Source organism: Paroedura picta, chromosome 3 (genome assembly GCF_049243985.1).
Source record: "Paroedura picta isolate Pp20150507F chromosome 3, Ppicta_v3.0, whole genome shotgun sequence".
NCBI lineage: Eukaryota > Metazoa > Chordata > Lepidosauria > Squamata > Gekkonidae > Paroedura > Paroedura picta.
The window spans coordinates 126,605,945-126,629,228 of NC_135371.1; the positions used below are offsets into that span (position 1 = coordinate 126,605,945).

The 23,284-nt window shown below is 44.2% G+C and overlaps 1 protein-coding gene across 5 annotated transcripts in view; it reads left to right on the forward strand.

Annotated features, from left to right (window-relative positions):
• The window catches only part of SEPTIN9 (septin 9), a 300,995-nt gene that overhangs the window by 129,306 nt on the left and 148,405 nt on the right, over positions 1-23,284 (forward strand). Inside the window, exon 1 of one of the 5 annotated variants that reach the window (XM_077327635.1) lies at positions 13,498-13,959. The exons of the other annotated variants lie outside the window; for them this stretch is intronic. Within the exon in view, the coding sequence (XP_077183750.1) occupies positions 13,905-13,959 (55 nt within the window). The 5' untranslated portion in view covers positions 13,498-13,904. Of the gene's footprint in view, positions 1-13,497; positions 13,960-23,284 lie in introns of those variants that run through there. 5 annotated transcript variants of the gene reach the window in all.

A 23,284-nucleotide genomic window follows, 5' to 3' on the forward strand; every position in this document is an offset into this window, starting at 1 on the left:
TTAGAGGCTGCATACTGTGGCTCACCATTCCAAATTAGTGATTTTTCTCTAGCCACCAAAAACCTTTCTTTTGGACGCTTGAGGTGGCATATGCAAAATGACCTGATCTACATGATGTGCTACAGCATGTGATCAGTTTGTCACATAAGGAGCCATGTGGAGTGACTCAAAGCAGCCTTCATATGGACAGCTATCTCATATAATTAATTGGCCATAATTTGCCTGACTTCTAAATAGTTAATTTAAATGGGGTATCAAACTAGAAATACTTAGGGAACAATGCTAATCGGGTATGTTCCAAAGTAAGTTCCATGTTATTAAATGGGATCTGCTCCCAGGATAGTGTCCTTAAACTCACCACTATAATCCCTAAGTAGCTACTTTTGAAGTTGTAGTTCTTCAGAAGTCTGTTTGTACATTCCTTTCAGTTGCCATGGCTATTCTGGGTAGAGCCTTCAGAGTGGTGAGAACTTCCCAACATGTGTATGACATACACTGCATAAAATAACGAGCAGGAATTCAGGAAAGAGGAAATGTCCCTGTCACATACACCCCCACACACCCTTGTGTTCCTTCCTGAAAAGTTCTTGTTTTAAAAAAGCTGATTTCAACCATTTTTTCCAGATAAACTTACACTCTGGATATATGTGGTATTATGTGGGAAATGACGTCCACATGGTGAGCTAAGGTGCATTCTCAGCTCACTTGTGAGGATGGCAAACATGTGGACTTGGAAGACTGTCACTAAGCCCTGGCTACTGATCATGTATGCAATGAACTTGGTGTATGTGTTTTAAAAAACAAACAGAAAAGGGTGCGGGGAGAAAACCGTGTAATACAAAAGGGAGCAAAATTTGCCTTCATGTGAATACATATGCAAAGATGTGTGTGGAAGGGGGGACAGCAGCTGGAATTTCTGCCTGCAAGCCCCAGTAGCCTTCAATTGTTTTTGATATGGGATGTTTATTTTATCATCTTCCTACATCCCACCCCGACAACTTCCTGGTCTCTGAAAATGAGGACCATTTGCCAGCACTTGGACACTTCATCACAACACTTTCTCCTTCACTCTGTGCAACTGGACTCGGGTGAAAATGTCAAACTTGGCTGCCCTGTTTCTGTGGGGGCCAGCCAGTACCAGTTTCACTTTACTCAGTCATGGCCCTTCTCCCTTCAATAAACACCTTTTGCCCTCAGCTTGGTGTCATGGTTAAGAGTGGTGGCCTCTAATCTGGAGAACCAGGTTTGATTCACCACTCTACACCACATGCAGCCAGCTGGGTGACCTTGGGACAGTCACCGTTCTCTCAGAGCTTTCTCAGCTTCACCTACCTCACGGGGTGTCTATTGTGGGCAGAGGAAAGGAAGGCGATTGCAAGCCACTTTGAGACTCATTCAGGTAGTGAAAAGGAGGGTATAACAAACCAGCTCTTCTCTCAATGGCACAGTACAGCAGGTGTTGGCTGAATCCTATATCCATGTGCAATACAAACTCTGGAGGTCACAAAATCTCTGTGCTATATCTCTGTAGTAAAGCCATCAGGCAATGAACAATGGATGTAAAGTTCTTTAAATTTCATCATTATGTTTTGTTTGGGCAAACTGTTATATTAGGGCCTGCATGCTTTTGAAAACTGCCTGTCTAATCCATATAATATCCATTTCACCAAGAGGCTCGTAGGGGTGAGGAGCGACTTGCTCTTCTAGTTCCAGCCTCAGCTTTGAGACAGAAGGCCTCTTTGTGTCACTTTGACCTTTTCTGCACCAGGAATTTGCCCCGACACCGCTTGTCTGGCCCAAATCAGGCCCTCGTCTGTCCTGTGGCAAGGGATTGCGGATTTATCTGTGTTCCCTTTTTTGCCCTGCGTGGCAATTGCCCTACGTGGCAATGGGGCCTATGTTGGGCTAGGGCCATCTCGAAGGGAAGAGTTGGGCCATCCTGGCCCACCTCCTCCCCACCCTCACCCGGGTACAGTGGAGTCTCGTGGAGCATTTTTTCTTTTGGAGGGGGGGGGGAGTTAAGAATGCAAAATTATGTCGGTACACAATACTACATTTTTAAACAACAACAAAAAGTCTCACACTGTCCCACAGTGTGGCAGAACCTAGTTGCCCTGGCTGCGGTACAGTAGCACAAATCTGGGGCAGATTTCTTTTCTACTGCCCTCTGGTAGCAGTTTCTTAAACTGGGGTGCTGCAGGGGCACCTCTTGAAAAGCTAATGCCCAACAAAATTAGGCTTCTGGTAGTAAGCTCAAGTAGGCACTCCTTTTTTAATGTTGGGCTAAACTGTCTTTCATCTGATCCCGGCTGTTCAATTCTATTTTTCTCCCTCTTAAACCTTCCTTGCCAGTTCACTTCAGTTCACCTTCTGCTTCAGGCAAAAATTATCTGTCTCTGGAATTACTCTAATGAATTTCTACATGGATTTCTTCTTTATGAAAGGCCCAGGACTCTGGGATTGAAATGCAGCCACATTTAGACACCCCCGAGGATCATGTGGTTGGGAAATGCTTTGTGCATAGCACTGGAAATTAATTAGGAGCTGGCTGAGAATGTATGGGCTTGCATCCGCAGTTCTTCAGAAGTAATGACACAGTATGTTTTCATAAAAAAGGCAACATGCTGCTAATTTCTTTGGCATCACTGCAAAAACTATACTGGCTAGTGCATATAATTACATTTTCTATTATATTTTCTCCAGCATGAACAACAAACATGCATTACACAAATACTCCAAGTGGCCTAAATGTGATTTTCAGTGTGCCCCCTCAAACATCAGATTAGTTAAACTGGAGTTAGTACCACCTTAAAAAACCAAGAATTTCAGTATGTAAGCTTTTGAGAGTTAAAGCACCCTTTATCAGAGTAGAAATATATATTTGAGTGAGAGTGTCAGTTCTGGGTTGGGAAATACTTAGAGATTTGGGAGGTTACACTTGAGAGCAAGATTTGGGGAATGGAAAGACTTCAGTCGGGTATAATGCCATACAGTCCAGCTTCCAAAGGGGCCATTTTCTCCAGGTGAGGTGATCTCTGTCACCCGGGGAACACTTGTAACATTGGGAGCTCTCCAACCACTATCTGGCAGCTGATAACCCTAATCGGAGTCCTTTTTTCCTTGTCAGAAGGTGGGAAGAGTGTAAAGGATGCAAAGGTACAATGTACATTGTAATCAGCTTGATTAGTGCAGAGGGGAAATGCTTGCTGCACAACATTAGCATTCATAGTGAGATAAAAATCCTATGTCCCTATTTAGCCCTCGGGGGCCTATTGTTCTGAATCATAGCATTGGAAGGTACCTCCAGGGTTATCTAGTCTATCCCCCTGCACAATGCAGGAACTCACAACTACCTGCCCATCCATGGTGACTCCAATTTCATGCCCAAGTGATCCCCTCACCACCAAAAATCTCCAGAATCCAGCCTGGCTTGGAGGAAATTCACCTACCATCCCACAGTGGCGATTAGCAATTCCCTGGGTATGCACGCAAGGGCCACAAGAGACAAACACTGACACATCCCTTCCTGCCCACCCACTCACAATCTACCTAACTTCATAAAATCAGCATTTCTGTCAGATGATTATCTAGCCTCTGCTTAGAAACTTCCAGAGAAGGAGAACCCACCACCTCCCAAGGAAGCCTGTTCCACTGAGGAACCGCTCTAATTGTCAGGAACTTCTTCCAGATGTTCAGCCGAAAATTCTTTTGAATCTATTTCAAACCATTGGTTCTGGTCCGACCCTCTGTGTCAACAGAAAACAATTCATCTTTTATATGATAGCCCTTTAATCATTTGAAAATAGTTATCATATCATCTCTTAAACTATCTTCACCCCAGGCTAGGCAGACCAAGCTCCTTCAACATTTCCTCATAATACGTGGTCTCCAAACCCATCTTTGTAGCCCTCCTCTGGACATGTTCCAGCTTCTCTTTCTTTAGTGGTCATACCAAAAAGTGAACACAGTACTCCAAGTGAGGTCTTACCAGAGTGGAGTAAAGCGGTAGCATTTCCTCTCATGATCTGGAGACTATAGTTCTTTTAATACAGCCTAAAATTGCATTTGCCTTTTTAGCTACCGAGTTACACTGCTGACTCATTTTCAGTGTATTGTCTACTAAGACCCCCAGATCCTTTTCACACATACTATTGCCATGACAAGCCTTGTCCATCCTATAGTGATACATATGATTTTCCCACCTAAATGAAGAACTTCACATTTATCACTATTGAAATTCATTTTATTTATTTTAACTCACTTTTCTAGCCTGTCAAGATCATCTTGTATCCTCATTCTGTCTTCTGGTGTATTTGTTACCCCTCCCAGTTTAGTGTCATCTGCAAATTTAATAAGGACCCCCTCTATTCCTTCATCCAAATAATTTATAAATATGTTGAACACCTAAGGCACTGCACTAGTTATTCCTCTCCAAGAAGATGACAAAGCATTTACAAGCACCCTTTGGGTATGATCTGTCAACCAGTTCTTGATACACTTAACAGTAATAGGATCCATACCACATTTTACCAACTTGTCAGTAAGATTAACATGTGGAAACTTATCAAAAGCCTTATTGAAATCAAGGTAAACTATGTCCACAGCATTCCCCTGATCTAGCAAGGCCGTAACTTTCTCAAAAAAAGAGATAAGTTTAGTCTGACATGTCTTGTTCTTGAGAAATTACTTACAGCCATCTGCTCTGTCTGCTGTTTGATTATTTGTTCTAAAATTTTGCCAGCTGTAGATGTCAAGATTATGGGATGGTAGTTACCCAGATTCTCCTTTTCCCCCTTCTTGAAAATGGGGACAACATTTGGCTGCCTCCAATCTTCTGACACTTCACCTGTTCTCCAAGCATTGTCTAAAGTAATGGACAGAGGCTTAGAAATTACATCTGCAAATTTTTTTAGTACCCATGAATGCATTTCATCTAGGCCAGACAATTTGGTTTCATTTAAAACAACTAGGTGTTTATGGACTGCCCCTACAAGTAATCCTAGGCCACAACTCCCAACCCTCACCACATGAAATGATTTTGCCACATTGAGCTTGATTCTTCTCAGAAAACTGAGAAGTAGGAGTTGAGCCCTCTCTTCATCACCTGTTACAATGTCACTTTCTTGTCTCCACAATGGTCCTACCATGTTCCTGTTCTTTTTATTACCTTGAATATAACTAGAGAACCTTTTTTAAAGCATTTCTTGCTAGCCTTTCATAGCTTTCAAAGCTTTGGCTTTTCTAACACTCTCCCTAAGTGCATTGGTTATTTGTTCATGTTCATCCCATGTTTCTTCTGGAGAGCTCAGGACAGCATACATGGCCCACCCTCTCCTTGATTTTACCTCCACATCAGTCGTATTAGATAGGTTAGCCTGAAAAAGCAGCTCCATGATAGCCATTGAGCTCTTAAGCTTATCTGGGGATTTGTACCCTAAATCAATGGACTCTGGTGAACAATATGCAGATAACAGTTCTGCCAAGCGCTGCCAGCAGATGCTAAGGGGAGTGTGGAAACCATGAATAGGTGCCTGTGGGCAGTTTTAGAATGAATGAGAGCTAACAAGCTGAAACATAATCCTGACTAAATGTAGGTGTTACTGGTGGGTAGGAGATCTGATCTGGATGAAGTTACCCTTCCCTCTAAAGAAGCTTGTTTATAACTTGAGGGTGTTTCTGGAGTTGGGCCTCCCATTGGATAAGCCAGTGGCAATGGTGGCCAGGGGCTTTCAACAGCTTTGGCAGGCAAGCCAGCTACAACCTTTCCTGAGCCACTGTGGTATCATGCCACTATGATGCATGCGCTGGTAACATTTAGATTAGATTGCTGCAGGGCTCTGTACATGGGGCTGCCCTTGAAGACTGCCCAGAAGATACAGCTGGGACAGAATGCTGCAGCTAGTGTGTTGACTCCAGTCTTGTTCCATCAACACAGACTTCCAGCTTGCTTCTAGGCTCAATTCAAGGTGCTTACATTAAACTTCATAGCACTGTATGGCTTGGGCCCACCATATCTTAAGACAGGCTTTCTCAGCCAGGTTTTCATGAAACCCTGGGGTTTCTTGATGGTCCTGGGTTTCCTGAGTGGGTGGGAGCTAATTAATTTAAAAACATTTTTGGGTGATATGACCATAGATGGTAATGCCCCCCCAAAAGGCTAATGATAGGCGAGCATGTACACAGGTGAGCATGTACACAGGTGAGCATGTACACAGCTCTCTACCACTTCTGGGGTTTCTCGAAGCCAGAAGAATGTTTCAGGGGTTTCAGTGGTAAAAAGTTGAAAAAGGCTGCCTTAGAACTGCCTCCTCCTATATGAACATACCCATATGCTATGGTCACTGTCAGAGGTCCTCAGGTAACATGAGTGGCCACCCGAGAAAGAATCTTCTCAAAATGTTAGAATTCTCTCCCTAGGCAGATTTATCTGTCTCCCTCTATCATGTATTTGGCAGCTTGGGAAGACGGCCCTCCTAGACTTGTTTGCGTGTTCTTAACGGAATTATTTTAAATTTTTAACTGTATTTTTAATTGTTCAAACATTTGAACATTTATGTTTGTCTTGTGGACCCTGATCTGGTGGAAAGGCAGCATCAAAATGCTTTAAATAAATAAGGGTGTAATTCTGCTTAGGACTGCATTGTCAATAGCTTAGATTTGAAAAGAAGTGTTTTTATTTATGTGGAGCTGTACCTGTTTGATTTGTACCGATTTGCTTTCAGAAGGTACAAATGCATTTTGACAGTTCACATGCCAGCAAGCTTGCCCTGACGTCACTCTGTGAATGTGCTACATGGGGTCACTTTCAGGCTTTAGCTGTCTTCTCGGGTTAGTGAGAACTCACAGCCTCTGCAATCCTGGCAGCAGAAGCCAGTAAGGAAGCAAAGTGACTCAGAAGCTGCAGGGTAGAAGCCTGTAAAGAGAAGGTGCCAGTTTGGCTGGGATGTCACTGACCAATCGCTGACAACAGGTAGAAACCCATACATTTCCAGTCATCCCTTTCCATCCGTATTTCTTAATTACATTTAAGCATTTGAGCCACTGTAGCTATTTAGAGTCATTCTGCAAGGTACAAAGAATGAGATGGTGAAGGGAGATTGCAGAGGAGCTAGGCTTTACTGCTTCTGACTACAGGGAAGGGATTGCTTTTCTTAAATGCTTCCCCATGTGAAAGATTCCCTGTAGCAAGCAGAAGTTTAGCACAGTCTTTACCCTGATGCAGTAATTTGCTACAAGCAAAATGGCTTTTCCATGAGGAAGCCTAAAAAAATACCCCTCCACACCACCACCACCAGAACTCTACCAAGTCATTATGCATTGTCTGCCAGTGGACAGCAGATATTTACTGTAAATTGGTGCCCCTGTTGAGCTGTTGTTGATGGCCTGCTTTCCCATTGTACTTGGCTTCTCTCCCCTGGGGTGGTACTAGTGAGGAACTGAAAAGGGAAAGACAGTGGATTGTTAGCATCTGGAAGACATGGCAAGCCACAGTGATAGGTTTAGCTTCCCAAAAGTGCAGCATGCATGTGCTTTTGGAACATGGCTGATAAGCTGCAGCTGCAGTCTTTGTATTTCTTCTGTCATATAACATTTCTTGGTCTACATTGTTTACCTGAATCCTTTCAACAGAAGCAAAACATTGCCACTTACCTGAATGCTAAAAATTGGACACCATGGCTTGCGTGTGGATGTGTGAAGACTATTTTGGTTGCAGCCAGTAGTAATGAAGTGGAAATGCTGTCTAAATCAAAACAGGTCTTCCCTCATATTTATCTATCATTAATGTACTGAACATTGCAAATGAGGTGGCATTTTTAAAAGAACACATTGAGATGGGTACAAGATGAATGAATCTTATATTGAGAACAACAACCACAGCAATGATAATTTGCCACACAACTTTATCTCTTCCCTAATGCAGGCTCTAAAAGTTGAGGGATTTTTCCTGTTACTCCTTTCCGTCTCCCAGTTTTTGCAAATAGGGTGTTTGTTAGCTTTGCAAATATATATATATATAGAGAGAGAAAGAACATAATCTTGATTTATTTTCACTGAGTTCATTTCCTTTCCCTATATATTTAGGGAGAGGGTTCCTTGGTGGAATTGTGGATTTTTTTCTGCATGCTGTGGTGAAACAACAACTAAATGACTACCCAAAGTTAAGTATTTGTTTAACTCCACTATGGAAATTGGTCAGATGTGAAACCAGATCCTATGCCTGCCACCACATCTAGGGGAAAAAATTGTTTCATAGCTAATAATAGGGTGGGCCATAAATATGCATTCCAAAATAACTGCCCAATGCAGCTTCAAACATACAAGTACCCATTTGTTTCTTCCTACTGTTTCTTTAAGCTTGGTAGATATTCCAGATATTCATTGATGGCCAAAACAGACTGAGGGAGCTGTGATCTGATCATCTCAGCATTTGAGGTGTGAATTTGATTATTTGCTACTTACCTGTGAAGAGTGGAGAGATGAATGCCCTCCTGTTGCTCCAGTTCAGATCAGTGACACATGCTGAAATTCAACTATAGAAAATGTTGCCCAAGAATTCATCTAGTTGGCAGTGCTTCCCTATGCTGCCAACACAAATGGAGCAAGATGTGATCAAATGGTGCCACGTTACCAGTGCTATCTTGAACTGCGTTACAGCCTCCTAAATCTACTGGAGTCAACAGGCTTAGAAGAGTGTAACCTTTTTTAGGACAGCACTGTAATCTACTCATTAAACACAACTAGCATCAACATTTATGATGAAATGTTTTGGGGAAGGGGATCTGTGTTTGTTCATGTTCATAACCAGCTGACAAAAGTATAAGGGTTAAGGGCTATTCTTAAATAGGAGGTAGATTCCCATGGCCTCTTTTTTTGGCTGCAAATGGAAAAAGGTGCCCCAGACAAGAGGATAATTGCTTTTGAAAGTGGGAGGAAAAGGGGAACTATATTCATCCTGTATTGTGATGGGGAACATTACCACACAAGCCATTAAGCACATGCCATTGGACAGAATCAGCATAAAACAGAAGCCAACAATTTACAAGCTGGTAAAATAAAACCTAATTAAGAGCCTGGGTAAAAAGATGTGTTTTAACCTGGCACTTAAAATTAAGTAAACTAGGAAGTCCCAAAGACGACATTCCAAAGAAAATGGTTTGTCTGTTGTCTATAGTCACCACCACCTGTCTCATCTCTGGAGGCAGAGGCACAGGGAGCAGGGCCTGAGAGGCTGATCTTAACTGGCAGTCTGGGTAGTATAGGAGGACGTAGTAATATATATAACAATGTAAGTGCAGGGCCAGTTTATCTATATAGCACATGCTATGGGCCCTGCTCTTCCAGTGGCCCCACAAAGTACCTTTCCCTCATGGATCAGGGCCAGCACCTCTTTCCTTCCTCCCTTTATTCTTTAAAGACACTCAAAGTGCCATCCCTTTCTGCTGGGGAGTGGCCCTCCACCCCCAGCCTGGCTGCTCCCATTGCAGTTGTACCCTGCTAGGGTTCCACGAATCCTTAAACTGGCTCCGGTACTACAGACCCCGTGAATCCTTAAACCGCTCCTGTATAAGTGCATGACGTGTCTTGTATGGGCGGAATGTCTCATCACAGTTTTTGTCATATAAGGTTTTGAGAGCCAAAGCTTCGTTTATGAGATAGTATCTAAGCCTGAAAGCTTTCTTGGTATCAAAGGTGCTATTGTACTGCTAACATGGCTGCCCTCCTGTAACTATCGCTACACTCTGAGATTGTCAGTCCAAATGTTTGACAATCTGTCCATCTGTGTTTGAGCAAGTTCTATTTTGCAAAAATAAATAAAAGATTGTTCATATATGATTAGATATTGCTTTCCCACTATTCACAAAATTACCTGGTCCAAACAGTAATGTTCCACAGTTACCAATTTAGTTGTGAGATGTCTCTCTGTGTCCCTTACAGCTGTGTGACATGATATTCCATAATGGCAGCTGAGGCGTCTGGGTCAGTTTGCACATGCACATTCTCAGACTGCCTCATGGGACTTAGAAGGGGTTGTGGGTAGGCAACTGTGTGAGTCTTGTTCTGTGCCCTATTGAAGAACTTAGAAATTGGCTGCCTTCATAGCCACTTTATTTTCACTTTGATTTTTTGTGGGGAGCTGCTTGAGTTGAACCTACCCAAAACTTCAAGGTAATCAGGGGGAGGCTGTTGGTCAATTCATGCATAAAGGAGCAGTTTGATTTTGTTAAGTTTGAAAGACGATCTCATTTATGTTGATTTTGTAGCAGCCCTTGTCTTCACCTAGACACTCTGAGTTGTTTTTGGGGGGTTAAAACAAAAGATAGATCCCCCAAATTCTGCTTTATGGGTGAAGGAAATGAAAGTCAGTACTAAGGAAAGTCAGTACTAAGGAAATAACACCAGTGAGGTGCTGCAACAGGAGATCTATGGCACCTAGAGTCTGTTTTATTGGAAAGATGTAACTAGCCTTATTAAGGACAGAAAGTTGTGATATTTATGTCCATCTAGTTTGGAGGTGGTTTTACAACAAACAGATGTGGACTGCAAAACAAATAGCTTGTGATAAGCTGGGGTTTAGCTGTTCCATGTTTAAGGCCAAAAGCAGCTTGAAACATTCAAGGCAAGCAAAGCTTCCCTCTTGTCCTTTTTTGATTTTATAAAGTGTGCAGTTGCCATTTTTCTTTAACAGATTAAATGGAACCCTGCTGAGGACACTCCTCTGATAGCAGTTTAGACAGAAATCCCACCCCATCTCAAAAATCCTCTGTGTCATGCTATTAATAAAAACATAGACTGTCAAACAGGGAAAGTTTTGCCAGCGGTGGAAAGATTGTGTCACTATAGAGAAATCAAGCCTGCTTTTATATTAGCTTTTATAGGTTATTTATAAATTATTCACAGATGTTCTTAGTATGTCAAAAATGTGAGCAAAGCATCTGTTCCACTTAATATTTCTGGTAAGGCCTTGGAGGAGGAGCACGTCTCATGGCTTAAGTGCCACTCAGCACAACACCCACTCAGGGTGGCTATCCTGCCCGAGTGCTTCTCCTCCAACTGGCTTGCCTGTCCATCCAGCGGCCAGCCTTCCATCCCCCACCCCTGACCACCCCCTCCTCCTTCCTCTTCCCTCTGAGGCTTGGAGGCTGCAGATCCCTGCTGCATGAGAGCTGCCCCTGCCAGTGAGTTCCCTACCAGCTGCCTGCAGCCTTTCCAGGTCCTGGGGAGATAGGGAGGCTGTCCACAGAGTTCTTCCACACCCTGCCCCAATCTAGTGCCGGTTGTATTCCTGAATGCAATGAGCTTGGCCCCTAGGGTTGTTATGACTATTGGTATGACACCAAAAATGCCACAGATTGTTAAAGGGTAAGTTGGTGAAGTTGTAAATTGGTAAGCTGGTAAAGCAATTAGTGAGTCATTAATTCCTTATCTTTTGTGATGATTTTTGGATACAAGGGATGAATAAATTTTTTTTCAGAAATTGCACATAATATATCTCTGATGTACTACTACTAAACTGGCATTTAAACATGAGGTATGACTGAAGGCAAGAGACATATTTTGAACCAGGGAAAAATTTGATGGGCTAGAAAAAGATAGGATGCAGTTAGCCAGCCATGAAATCATTGGAATAGGGAGGGGAGCAGCAAGACCAGGTGTTGTGTTCTGCATTGTAGTTTCCTCATCCAGTCGTGGTTCCCTTAGGGTGGCCCTCATATAGTCTGCAATTCCTTACTCTATTGGTCCAACAACCTGACTCTCGTTCCCTTGCCCTATCCCATGGTCATTCAAGGCCCCACCTTTGTTCCTGTACCAGAATACAAGGTGCTTTTTCAGGGAGGGAATTTGAAAAACTGGGACAGAGATGTGACCAGCGATGAAATTCTAGATCTACTGGGGAAACTAAAAACTGATAAGCCTCCAAGTCCTGATGGCCTATACCTGAGACTTCTTAAGGAACTTGATGTGTGATTGTTGATCTACTAACCCATATATGTAACCTATCACTAAATTCAGCCTGTGTACCAGAAGATGGGAGAAGATCCGGAAGTGAACCAGGAAATCACAGCCTAATGTCTATCCCAACCAAATTAGTAGAAACTATAATAAAAGACATAATTGTTTAGGCACCTAGAGGGACAAAGCCTGCTGAGGGAAAATGAGTATGACTTCTACAAAGTGAGGTCCTGCATCACCAACTTTTGGGGATTCTTTGAGAAAAGTGCACACGCTTGAAGACAATGGTAATGCAGTAGACATTATATACCATGACTTTCAAAGGGCTTTTGACAAAGTACCTCACCAAAAATGTCCAAGTAAACTTAGTAGTTATAAGATAACTGCTAGTTGAATGACTGGGACCAAAGTAGGAATGAATGGACAGTTCTAACAATGGAGGAAAGCAGTGGGGTTTCCAAAAGATCCATATTGGGTCCACTGTTAATTTATTTGTCAATGATCTGGAACTAGGGATGAGCAGTACTTTGGCCAAGTTTGCAGATGACAAAAATGTATTCAGGATGGTAAAAACCAAGAGGACCTCCACAAACTGAGTGGGTGGGTGACATTGTAGCAAATGAAGTTCAGTATTGGTAAGTGTAAAGTGATGTACATTGGGACAAAAAATCCCTGCTTCCAAATATAGGCTACTATAGTGTGAACTTGCTGAGTCTGAAAGAGAAAAAGGTCTTGTAGTGGATAACTCAATGAAAGCATCAACCCAGTACGCTGCAGTGGTGAAAATGACAAACTGTAAGTAAGGGATTATTAGGAAAGGGATTGAGAAAATGACCAATATTGTAATGCCCTTATATAGAACTATACTGCAGCTTCATTTGGAGACATTGCAGACCTGGAAAAAGTAGAGGACAACCAAGATGGTTGGAGCACCTTCTCTAGGAGGAAAGGCTGAAGAATTGGGGACTTTTCAGTTTAGAAAAGAGACAGCTAAGGGCGGGGGGCATAATAGAGGTTTACAAAATTATACATTAGGTGGGGAGTTGACAAAAAGGAGGCAACTTCAAGGGAATGACTCTGCTTCAGTGCCCTGCTGGTGGCCATCCAGAGCAGCCTATTTGCAACTGTGTGAGGCAGGATGCCAAACTAGGTGGACTATGGGTCTGATCCAGCAGGGCTCTTCTGATTTAATGGATTTATCTCCCACTGTATTTCATGGGCTCATGGTCAACCTGCCTCGGTTTTTATCCTTTGGCTCTGGACCCCATTCAGAACAGGGAGTGGCCCCTTGTCTTTACTCCTCTCCAGATATTCTGTGGGTGCTCCGAGGCACTACATTACCGCCGTTTACCCTCCTTGCCATTATCCCCCCCCCCCCCCGTGTGCAAAGAAGGCTCCAGGGAGCCGGAGCGAGTCATCCGGTCCTCTTCTTGCCGCAGGCCAGTTTGGCCACTCTGGAGCCATGGGCTGCCTGGAGCCTCCTGGGAGGCCGGGCTCCTCCCCCGGGCTGCTGGCACGGCCGATCCGGCAGGCAGGGCTGCCCTCTCTCCGGGACAGAGGCGCTCTAAGGGGAAAGGAGGGCGGCCGGCCGTCCCCACCCAAGGCCGTGTCGCCAGCGTCGTCCCGCTCCGGCTGGGCTTGCCTGGACTGACGCAGCCAGCGCGCAGAGGGAAGGCCGGGCACACGCGGGGCTGCCAAGAGGCGAGGGGCGGGGAGGGCCGCGGTTGCCTTTCCTCCATTCATTCGCGCCTGCGAGCGGCACGGACCCAGGGCCGCGGTGGGGGCTCCTGCCTGCGAGCTCTTCGGCAGCCAGCGCGCGCCCTCCCCGCCCCTCGTTGCTAGGGGGCCGTCGGAAGGCGCACAGAAACTGCAGCGCCGCGCTCGGGACCTTGCGGGGAACTTCGGGGAGGGGGGCGCAATTTCCACGCGCGGAGCAGGAGCTGAGCGTGGCCATGTCCGACCCGGCGGTCAACGCGCACCTGGAAGGGATCATCTCCGACTTCGAGGGTAAATGGCCTGGGGGGGAGGGGGCTCTTTCGCGGCTCCGTCGCAGACTCCCCCCTCCCGCTGCTGGTGGGGCGCCCCCGCGAGTGTGTTGCCATCCCCTGCCTGGATCCGAGACCCCCCTCCCCTCCCCTCCCTCGCCTCCCCCGGTAACTAGCAGCAGGCACCCGGAGGCTGGCGGGACTGGTGCGTCGGTGGGGTTGCCTGGCCGAGCAGATCCTCTGGCTGGAAACGGGGCTCGTGCCTTGGGGCCGGGAAAGGACGGTGCAGGCGACAAGAGCGCTGAGCCTGGTCGTTTGTTTGGGCCAGGTAATGAACGGGGTGTGTGTGTGTGCGCGCGTGCGTGCGCGGGGGAGGATTTCGAATAGAGAACAACCCCCATCCCCAGTCGGGGGTCGAGGTGACTTGTTTTTGCTTCTGGGTTAGAACCGAGCTGCGAGAGATGGCTTTAAGGGGGGGGGGGGAGCGGCACGGGCCTGCTGTTTGTTGCTTTTCCGTTTTCCTCCTGCATTTGCTTCAAGGAAGCCACGGTAATGTTAAGCACGTTACAGTCTTTTTAAACAACAACACCCCCCCCCCCGCCGCCCCAATATCATCATTGTAATGAAGTAGGTCACAGAGCTTCCACAGAGTAGACGCTGAAGCCTGTGCAGCCAGGTCTGCCTGTCCATCTCTCTCTCTCTCTCTCTGGATCATCATCCCCACCACATTTTTATTCCTCCTGTGTCCACACATATCAGTCTGCATGGCTACCGAACACAATGTATATTTGGGCATGTTTGAAAGTCTAACTGACTCTCCCTCTTTTGTGAAAACTTGTGTTTCTCTTTTGCTGGACAAGCAGAGGTGTGTTTGAGAGAGTGGCGTTAGTGCATAAGAGGAGGTCTTTAACTGCCTTGGTGTGTGTGGTGATGTGCCTGTCTGTGTGTATCTTTTCTGTCTGAGAAAGGAACAGAGGCAGCCTTGGACTGTTCCATGATGTCCTGCGGAGAGAAGGAAAGCAGTAGCTGCCATGGCCTTGTGGAGCTTGTTGTGGTTGAGACAAGGGAGGCTGGAGGGTCTCCTTGGTCCCTCCCATTTGTTGGCTTGAGCCGTATTTTGATGCCCCTCCCAATCTGAGAAATTACATGCAAGTCAGCAAAAGGTTCAGTTATGCTTCTTTCCACAGACTGCTCTGTGGTGCCTTTGAATATTCAAGTTAAGAATGATCAGCAAGGCCGCAAATTAAGAGGGGGCTCCTGTTGGTGATCTTTGGAGAGGTTTGTGTTGTCAAAGCAGAAAGCTGACTTTATTCCATTGTTAATTCCAGGTTTTAGTTCCATTTTCTTTTGTTATGATGGGGTGCGGCCTGACTAGTGTAGGCATAAGTGAATCTCTGTTTCCTGTGCAGAAGAATAGGAAATGAAGTTTCAAAGCTGCCTTGAACGTGCGCAACTCTATATTGCAGTAACCTCCTCTTTGGTATACTGTCCATGGAAGCTGGGTTGCATTGTGCATAGTTGCATTCTGTGCTTTTGGTTTAATGCTGTAGCACATTAATCTGGATGTGGACAAAGCATATATGAGTAATGCTATCCCTCACAGGTTGAAAAGTGAATTGCCCAAACTGTATGATTTCTGTTGTTACCTGATATATCCCCATCTGTGGTACAGACTGCCAAAGTGGAATTTGTGCAAATACCTCCATGCACGTGAGTTTGGTGTACATTTGAGACTTGCTGAAAATCCTCTGGACAAATGCTGCTGAAAATTATACATGTACCAGCCTGAAGCAGAGCCTGACCACCTTCATATTAAGAGCAGAAAGTAGCATCCTAAAATCCCCCACCTTCAAGTTTCGAGCTCTGCAAACATTTGCAGTGCAATTTCCAATGGGGGAGTTATTACCTCTTGCCCACAACCATGAGAAGCAAAATCAATATGCAAAACACTTAAAAGTATGTAAATTCGTCTGATTTGCAAATCAGCATTACTGAGTCCCTCCTGTTGTACAAATGCAACTGAGATCTCAGTGAGAGGGTTTTCTGCTTTCAAGGTAGAACCATACAGCCTTCTATCTCCTTTGATGGCCAGTGTTAGAGTTGAGTTTTGTATTACAAAATCTCCTGCTGTCTCAGACTCGGGGTTCCCTGGATCCTAGCTCTCCCTTTTTGTCAATCTGTTTTACTTACATTTGGCTCCTAGAGTTGGTTGCTGGATACCCAGAATTACATAATGCAAAGTGCAACTTTTCTCTTCTTGGTAAATAATTTTTGTTTTAGCACAGGGGTTTGCACAGCTTTGGTTTCAAGGAACATCTATAAAGATCAGTTTGTTTCCTTGTTAAACCGTAAAGAGACCCATCAATGTAACCTGGAATTGTAGGATATTTTTTTATTCAGGGAAAGGAGAAGGAGCTGGACAATTTGAGTTCCTTGGAATATTCATCCACCCCTGCCAAGAAAAGGGACTCATTTCCCACATGTATGACATGATTACTGCAACTGGAGCAAAACTAGAGATATATTGGATCCCCATCCCGGCACTCGACCACAAACCCTGTCACCTTTTGTGCTGGGAAATATAGTATGCTCTGTTCTCCAGGGATGGAAATGCCCTTTTATTTCATATGCACAAAGAATAGTGGGAATGATTGAAGCATGGAAACAGCTGCATCTCCATTGAGTCACAACTACTGGCCACAAGTGGTGGCTCTATTACTCATAGGTTCAAAGGGCACATGTGAGTACGATTTGGCCTTTGTCTTGAGAGCTCAGGAGATCTTCAACTTAAAAAAAATCAGATTGTGTAAAGGGGAGCAATAGAAGCTAGAAAATCTGAAATGCGCACGTCTGGCTGACTGCCATCTCACATCCCCTTGGCAGCCCAGAGCATATTATTTTCAGTTTTTCCATGTGGTAAGCCTTTAACAGATAAAACCAGAGCTGTGCCATGTTTTTGTTTTCTTAAGTTTGGTGTGCACAACTTGATTCAAAAATTGAGCATCTATTTCAGACATTTTCTGAAGCAGAATCCTGGAGTGATTTATGTAAATTTGGTTAATTAAACTTGTATGCCGTAAAAGTAATAGACACATTGAAGTTTATACAACTAAACACATTGTAGGTATTATATCTTCATATAAGTAGACACATTGTATTATTGTATCTTCATGGAAAAAAGGACAAGCAGATCTGAGCTTTCTGAAGTGGGTCACAGACTGGGGAGGTATGAGTCCAAATCAACTCAGTCATGAAGCTTACTGGGTGACCTTTGGCCAGTTACTCTCTCTCAGCTGAATCTCCCTGAGCTTTCTGGAGGAAGGATGAGATAAAATGTAGCAGCATGGTGTCATAGTTAAGAGTGGCAGCCTCTTACCTGGAAATCCGGGTTACTCAGAGCTTTCTCAGCCCCACACCTCACAGATGTCTGTTGTGGGGAGAGGAAGGGTAGGTGACTGTAAGCTGCTTTGAGACTCCTTCAGTTAGTGAAAAGTGGGATATAAAAACCAATTCTTCTTCTAGTAGGTAGGTCTCCCCCCCCCCCACAGAAACTTAGCCTGATTCATATGACAGGACCAGTTCAAATTTGCCCAGATAATCATTCATGGAGATTGTCCATTTGTGTGAACAGAATAGCTTGTAGATGGCAGTGGAGACTTTCACAAAAAGAAAAAAAAAAGGTTTTCATCCCACTTCCTATGACTATTTGTCTATCATTATACTGCTCATACAAGTAGACAACAAACCAGAAATATTTAATAATGCATAATGTATCGAAAAAGCTTTCCTCCTTGGCCTTAACCTTTCAAGCCCTCCTCCTTTCAGATTTCTGACTGCCCCCGTGATCTTTCAGTTCTTGGGTTGTCATCCTCAGATGGATTGCTGAAGCCTTTACTAGTGTGCATGTGCAGAGAGGCAGGGCATGCTAATGCCACTCTTTGCACGCATACAGAAACAAGCAGCAGGATGGCAAGATGAGGTCATTGCATGTTGGAAAGGATCTCTTCCTGATTCTGACCCTTGGTGTGTTCTTCAATACAGTACTCTCCTGGTGCTCAGCTTGTGTTTCCTGTCTCCAACTCTCTCAGGCTACTGCCCACAATCCTGGCCTTGAAACCAATGAGCTCATAACTCTGGCTCTCCTTCTGCCTGTCATGTTACCCTGAGCCCGTGGCTTACTATCACATGCTTGCAGCTCAGTGGGTCCAAGGTCTGTAAAGCCTGAAGCCCCCTGACTCAGTGCTTGCTAGTTGCTGTGTTGAACAAGGGTGGGGTGGGGGGGCTAGATATGAGCTTGCAAAGAGAAGGAAACAACCCTGGAAACAACGCAGGCTATTCAGAATCACTTAACACAAATTAGTTATGCTTTACATTTGAGAGAGCCATATTATGCATTTGTGCTTTGAATTTAAAAAAAAAAACATAGAGGGAACACAAGTTAAACCCCCCTCCCCCCAAAAAAACCACTAGTTGTTGTAAAATTGGTCAACTCACCCTCATTTTATGTTGCCTCATGTTGCCCACACCTATTTTTACATTACTGCAGGCCTTCTTCTAAATGGATTTACAAGTTAACTTGAATAGTATGGATGGAAGAAGTAGGGGAGAAACATGGTACATGAGAACAATATTTTTGCTTTTTTCCTTTGAAGTCCGATACCACTGAAGTAGCATTTCAAGATGTAATCAGACAAAGCACGACATTGGGTATCACTTGATGCTTTACCTACAGTTGTACCAATGCTTGCTCCCACTGTCCCCATTTCAGATATTTGCACATATTTATTTATGTACAACTGTCTTTCATTACATGCAAATGTTCAGCAGTGCTGCAAAAATTACGGTTTCATTGCATAGGGTTCTCTTTCCATGTTCATCTGTTCTCTTGGATTTTTAAGGATGGACCTAGTGGGTGTGATCCTACTCTTGTGCATGCATAAAGCACAGATGTCAAGTGTCTGAACCACGTCACTAGGCATACCAGTTGTGCTTTCATTGTGTTACTTCTTAACTGTGTGGTACTTCCTAATTGTAATACTGAATCTAGTCATAGCTAGAAATCAAGTCATTATATGGAAGTTTAGGCTGCTATGGGACAGGAGCTGGTTATGTTCATTCAAACGAACTGGCATGGAATATGATAATGTTTCCTTGCATATATGTTGATAAATTATTGAAAGCTTTATAAAGGTTGCTGGCCAGGTGACATACAGAAAAACAGTTTTGTGCTTAGTGTATTGTTCACAAAGTGGAAGAAATGTGTCTTCTTTGAATTAAATGGATATATTTGAAACAGCTGTTATTAATGATCAAAGGAACCTAGTACTGGGGATAATGAACAGTGTTTCTGCCTCTTCCTTTATGGGCTGCTGTGCTTACAGTGCCTGAATAATTTCTTGATCAGTGTTTTAATAAACAGCCCTGAAGTCAACTAACTATGTAAGCAGAGTTGAGAAGTTATATTTACTTATGTTATTTATATCCTTCTTTTCCACAATGCCCAAGGTGGCTTACACAATATAAACAAGTAAATATATGTTTGAAATCTTATTTAGTTACTTGTGTCAAAGGTGCATCCATATAATTCTGCTTTGGGCCTTTTATGGAAGAGTGTCTCGAAGCTTCTTATACTGTATCTGACAGGTTGTTCCAAAGAATGGATGCTACCCCTGGAATGAGCAAATAGAGGGGACTGCTTAAAAGTGAGGTGGCCAATGACTTTAGGTGGTATATCAGAACTTATGGGGAACCCCCCTCGGTGTTTGGGACCAAGTTGTAAAGGTGACAACCAGCATTTGGATTTGTGAAATAGGTTCCCAGGTAAGTTGCTAAAGCAGGGTGTAATAGAAGCATAGAGGTATAATTAGAACAAGAATTTTGTACACTGTTCAGGAACTTCAAATAGCATAGAATGTAACAAATGAAGTCTTAAAGTTACAGAGGCATGGATCAATGTGGCAAGGTCAACATGATTAAGATAGGAGGCCAGCTCACACACTCAATATAAACAATAGAAAGCACTTCTAGTTATTCCCCTGATTTGTGTTTCTGAGAACAACTTTGGGTCCAATATTAATCCAAGCTTTTTCACTGAGTCAGAGAGGCATGCCATCAATTTCTATTGATGATAAGCCCGTGCAGTCGGCCTTTCTTACCAGCATCACTTTAATGTTTCCAGGATTCATTTTCATCTCTCTCTCTCTCTCTCTCTCTCTCTCTTTCTCTCTCTCTCTCTCTCTCAGCTTTTGTAGATTTAGATGGTGATAACTCTGATTCGGATTGCACTATAAAAGAAATAATCCTAGGTTTGCTTCACAGATGACCACATGGAATTAAACAAAATTAATTTTGGTTGTGTCTCTTACACACATTTTGGTTCTTCAAGGTATGTGCTTTGTTTGCATGTACTTTTGACAGGAGGCAAAGCACATGCAGTCATCCATAAAACTGAGAAGAAGTGTGACACAAAAGAGTTAACTTTGTGAAGTTCAGGCTTATACATCAGCATGAAGAGGGTGTGTAATATAGGGATATTAATCACATGTTAATGCTCACAGGCTCCATTGGTTTCCCCCCCTCTCTTTTTTCTTTTTCCACCATGATTGGGTGTGTGTAAAATCCTGAGGATCAGACCCCTAAAGACCAAAAATACATCTAGATTCCGGTATTACAGTGATCTGTTGAACTGCTTTTATCTCTGAGGTAATTCTGTATCTCACATTGATTGCATCAGAAACTTTGCTGTGAACTCAAGGAATATTTGTTAGGAATATTTGTTCAGATGGAGCTAGCACAGTTCTCCTGGGCCTGCAAAATGGAGCTCTTCCACCGGGCATTTGGTTGAGGCCAGTGAACTGACAACATTCATTGGGCCCCCAGAACTCCCCTCCTGATCTGACCAATTGGCCAAGCTATAGTCGAAATGTTAATAGTAAACAGTAGAAAATTAAATATTAAATGTTCAGTGCTATTGATGTTACTGTTACTGCTGTTGTTGATACAGTTACTAAGTTCATGTATATGTTTTATTGGTTGTCATGTTTGTTGTGAACCACTCTGAGCCAGAAGGGAAGGCGGTATAAAAATGTAATAAACAAATAAATGCACATGTTCAGCTGGGCAAGAGGGGAGATAAAATCCAGTTGGGCTGAAGATTGTTACTATTAGTGCATTGTAAATGGGCTTCTTCGTTAGAAAAGCCACTTTAGCTATGTTCAGACTTCCCAGTAAATTGTGGTTTGATCACACTCTAATTGGCCCACTCCAAATCAGGAATTGGACATGGATTGTTAACTAAGAGTAGCACTAGAGGTTTGTAGTGATGGCTGAATTCATAAATCCCAGTGTAAGAAGCATCACACTTTGGAGCCCAAAGACGGCAACGGTTTTCTCTCTGCTGAGAGAAAGGGAAGGAACATTCACCATTGGAAATCCTAGGAGACATGGATGAGTGTGGAACTCCCTTCCCTCCAATTTTGGTAGCAGGAAGTCCAGCATTATTGTTGTGGAGGGGAATAGTTCCCCCATCTCCCCATCAGTTTTCTTGCCAGTGGAGAGCTTTGAGAGTTTTCATTTTCAGAGTTCCCTCTTTGAAGTCAAGCATCTTGATTTACAGCATTTGTCCTTGAGTGATCTCCCCCCCATCTCATAAAGCTATTAAAGCAATGTGCTTTGGCTCAACTGAACCCATGGAATTTACAGCTTTACAGCCCTGCATGGATACAGCAGGAGTCCTGGGCAGAGGAGGCATCACTGGGATCTTCTGTCTCCTGGGCTGCAGGAGGCCTTATGTGCCCAGCAGACCTCCAAATCATTCTCCCTTCATCCCCTGCAAGCAAACAGGCAAGGGACAAGATGACACTGAGTGCCAGAGTGGGTGCGCACTTTCTTCCCCCCATAATGTGACCACGGCATTCTCCCTTGCACTAGGGTTGATCAAGGTGGCAACAGAACTGGAGAAGAACTCCAACCCACTCCCCTCAGGGATGCTGGGGGCTTCCCATAATGGTTGGGATCTTTTATAGAAGGGGCTGTGAGCACAAGAGATCACAGCACCTGCAAGTGCAGTGCCCCCTCCCCCGACAGAAGGAATCCAATAGAACTAAGTGGCACAAGAAGCTGCCAGAGTCAGAAAAGGACAGGATCTCCCCAAAGTCCTCACCTGGCGGACAAGAAAGCAAGTGTTGCCCTTTTATATGTTGCTCATCACAAGTATTGAATTAAATTGAATTTATTAGATACAGCATAATGCCAGCCATTCTTAGGTAGAACAAATACAAACTATGCAATATAAAACATTTTAAATATAAGATTAAGATTCCTGATCCTGTCAGATAAAGCAGAGGGACAGAATCACTACAGAAGACAGCATTTATTTACCCTGGCAGGGTATTGAGAAATGAATAGGATGAGCCTATTCATTCCAGGTTTCAGGTGGCTATGCCTTCCTAGCTTCAGCAGGTTAACTTCTAAATATTACCATGGTGGATGCTGTCAGACCCTAGCCAGCTGCCACCCTGTCTGACTTGGAGGAAGAGGCAGAGCTTGAGAGTCTTGCCAGGATCAGCCCCTGAGCTACAGCCTCAGCATCATCAGAACTGCTTAGGGAACCCAGCCCACAACTAGGCACAAGCACCCAGTACCTCCATCCTCTATATCTGGGGTAGTCAACCTGTGGTCCTCCAGATGTTATGGACTACAATTCCCATGAGCCCCTGCCAGGAAATGCTGGCAGGGGCTCATGGGAATTATAGTCCATGAACATCTGGAGGACCACAGGTTGACTCCCCCTGCTCTAGATACCCACCCTGTGGCAGGAACCCCAGGAGAAGCTGGCTCTCCACCCTTGTCTCCTGTGCCCAAAGATCTTAGGAAGCAGCACCTAGCCTTACAAGGAAGGTGCAAGAGTGGGACTGGCTACACAGGGCACAACTGGACTCCAAGGTGCTTTGCAGAATCTACTCCAAAGACTGAGGCAGCTGTGTATGATTAACTGTACGTGTGACTTAAGAGAGGTGAGAGGCAAAAGCCCATTGTGCTGGCAATGTCTTTCTTCTTGGACTTGCACTCCTAGACCCTGCTCTTGAGCCTCGTGTATCCTGTTTTCTTGCCTGACTTTCGGCTTGCCACTCTTGGGTACTGACCTTCTTCTTGCCCTTATCGGACTTGCTTGTGTGTGTTTGTTTTCTGGCTGTTGACTCTAGCTTCCTTGACCATGCTTTACATAATCCCTGTTCTGGCTGTTTTCCCATCTCTCCCTGCTGGGCCTGGAGACTTGACACATATTCCTGTGTCCAATATGATGCCTGGATCAGATGGTTCCATGGAGAAGTGAGGAGCACTAAAGG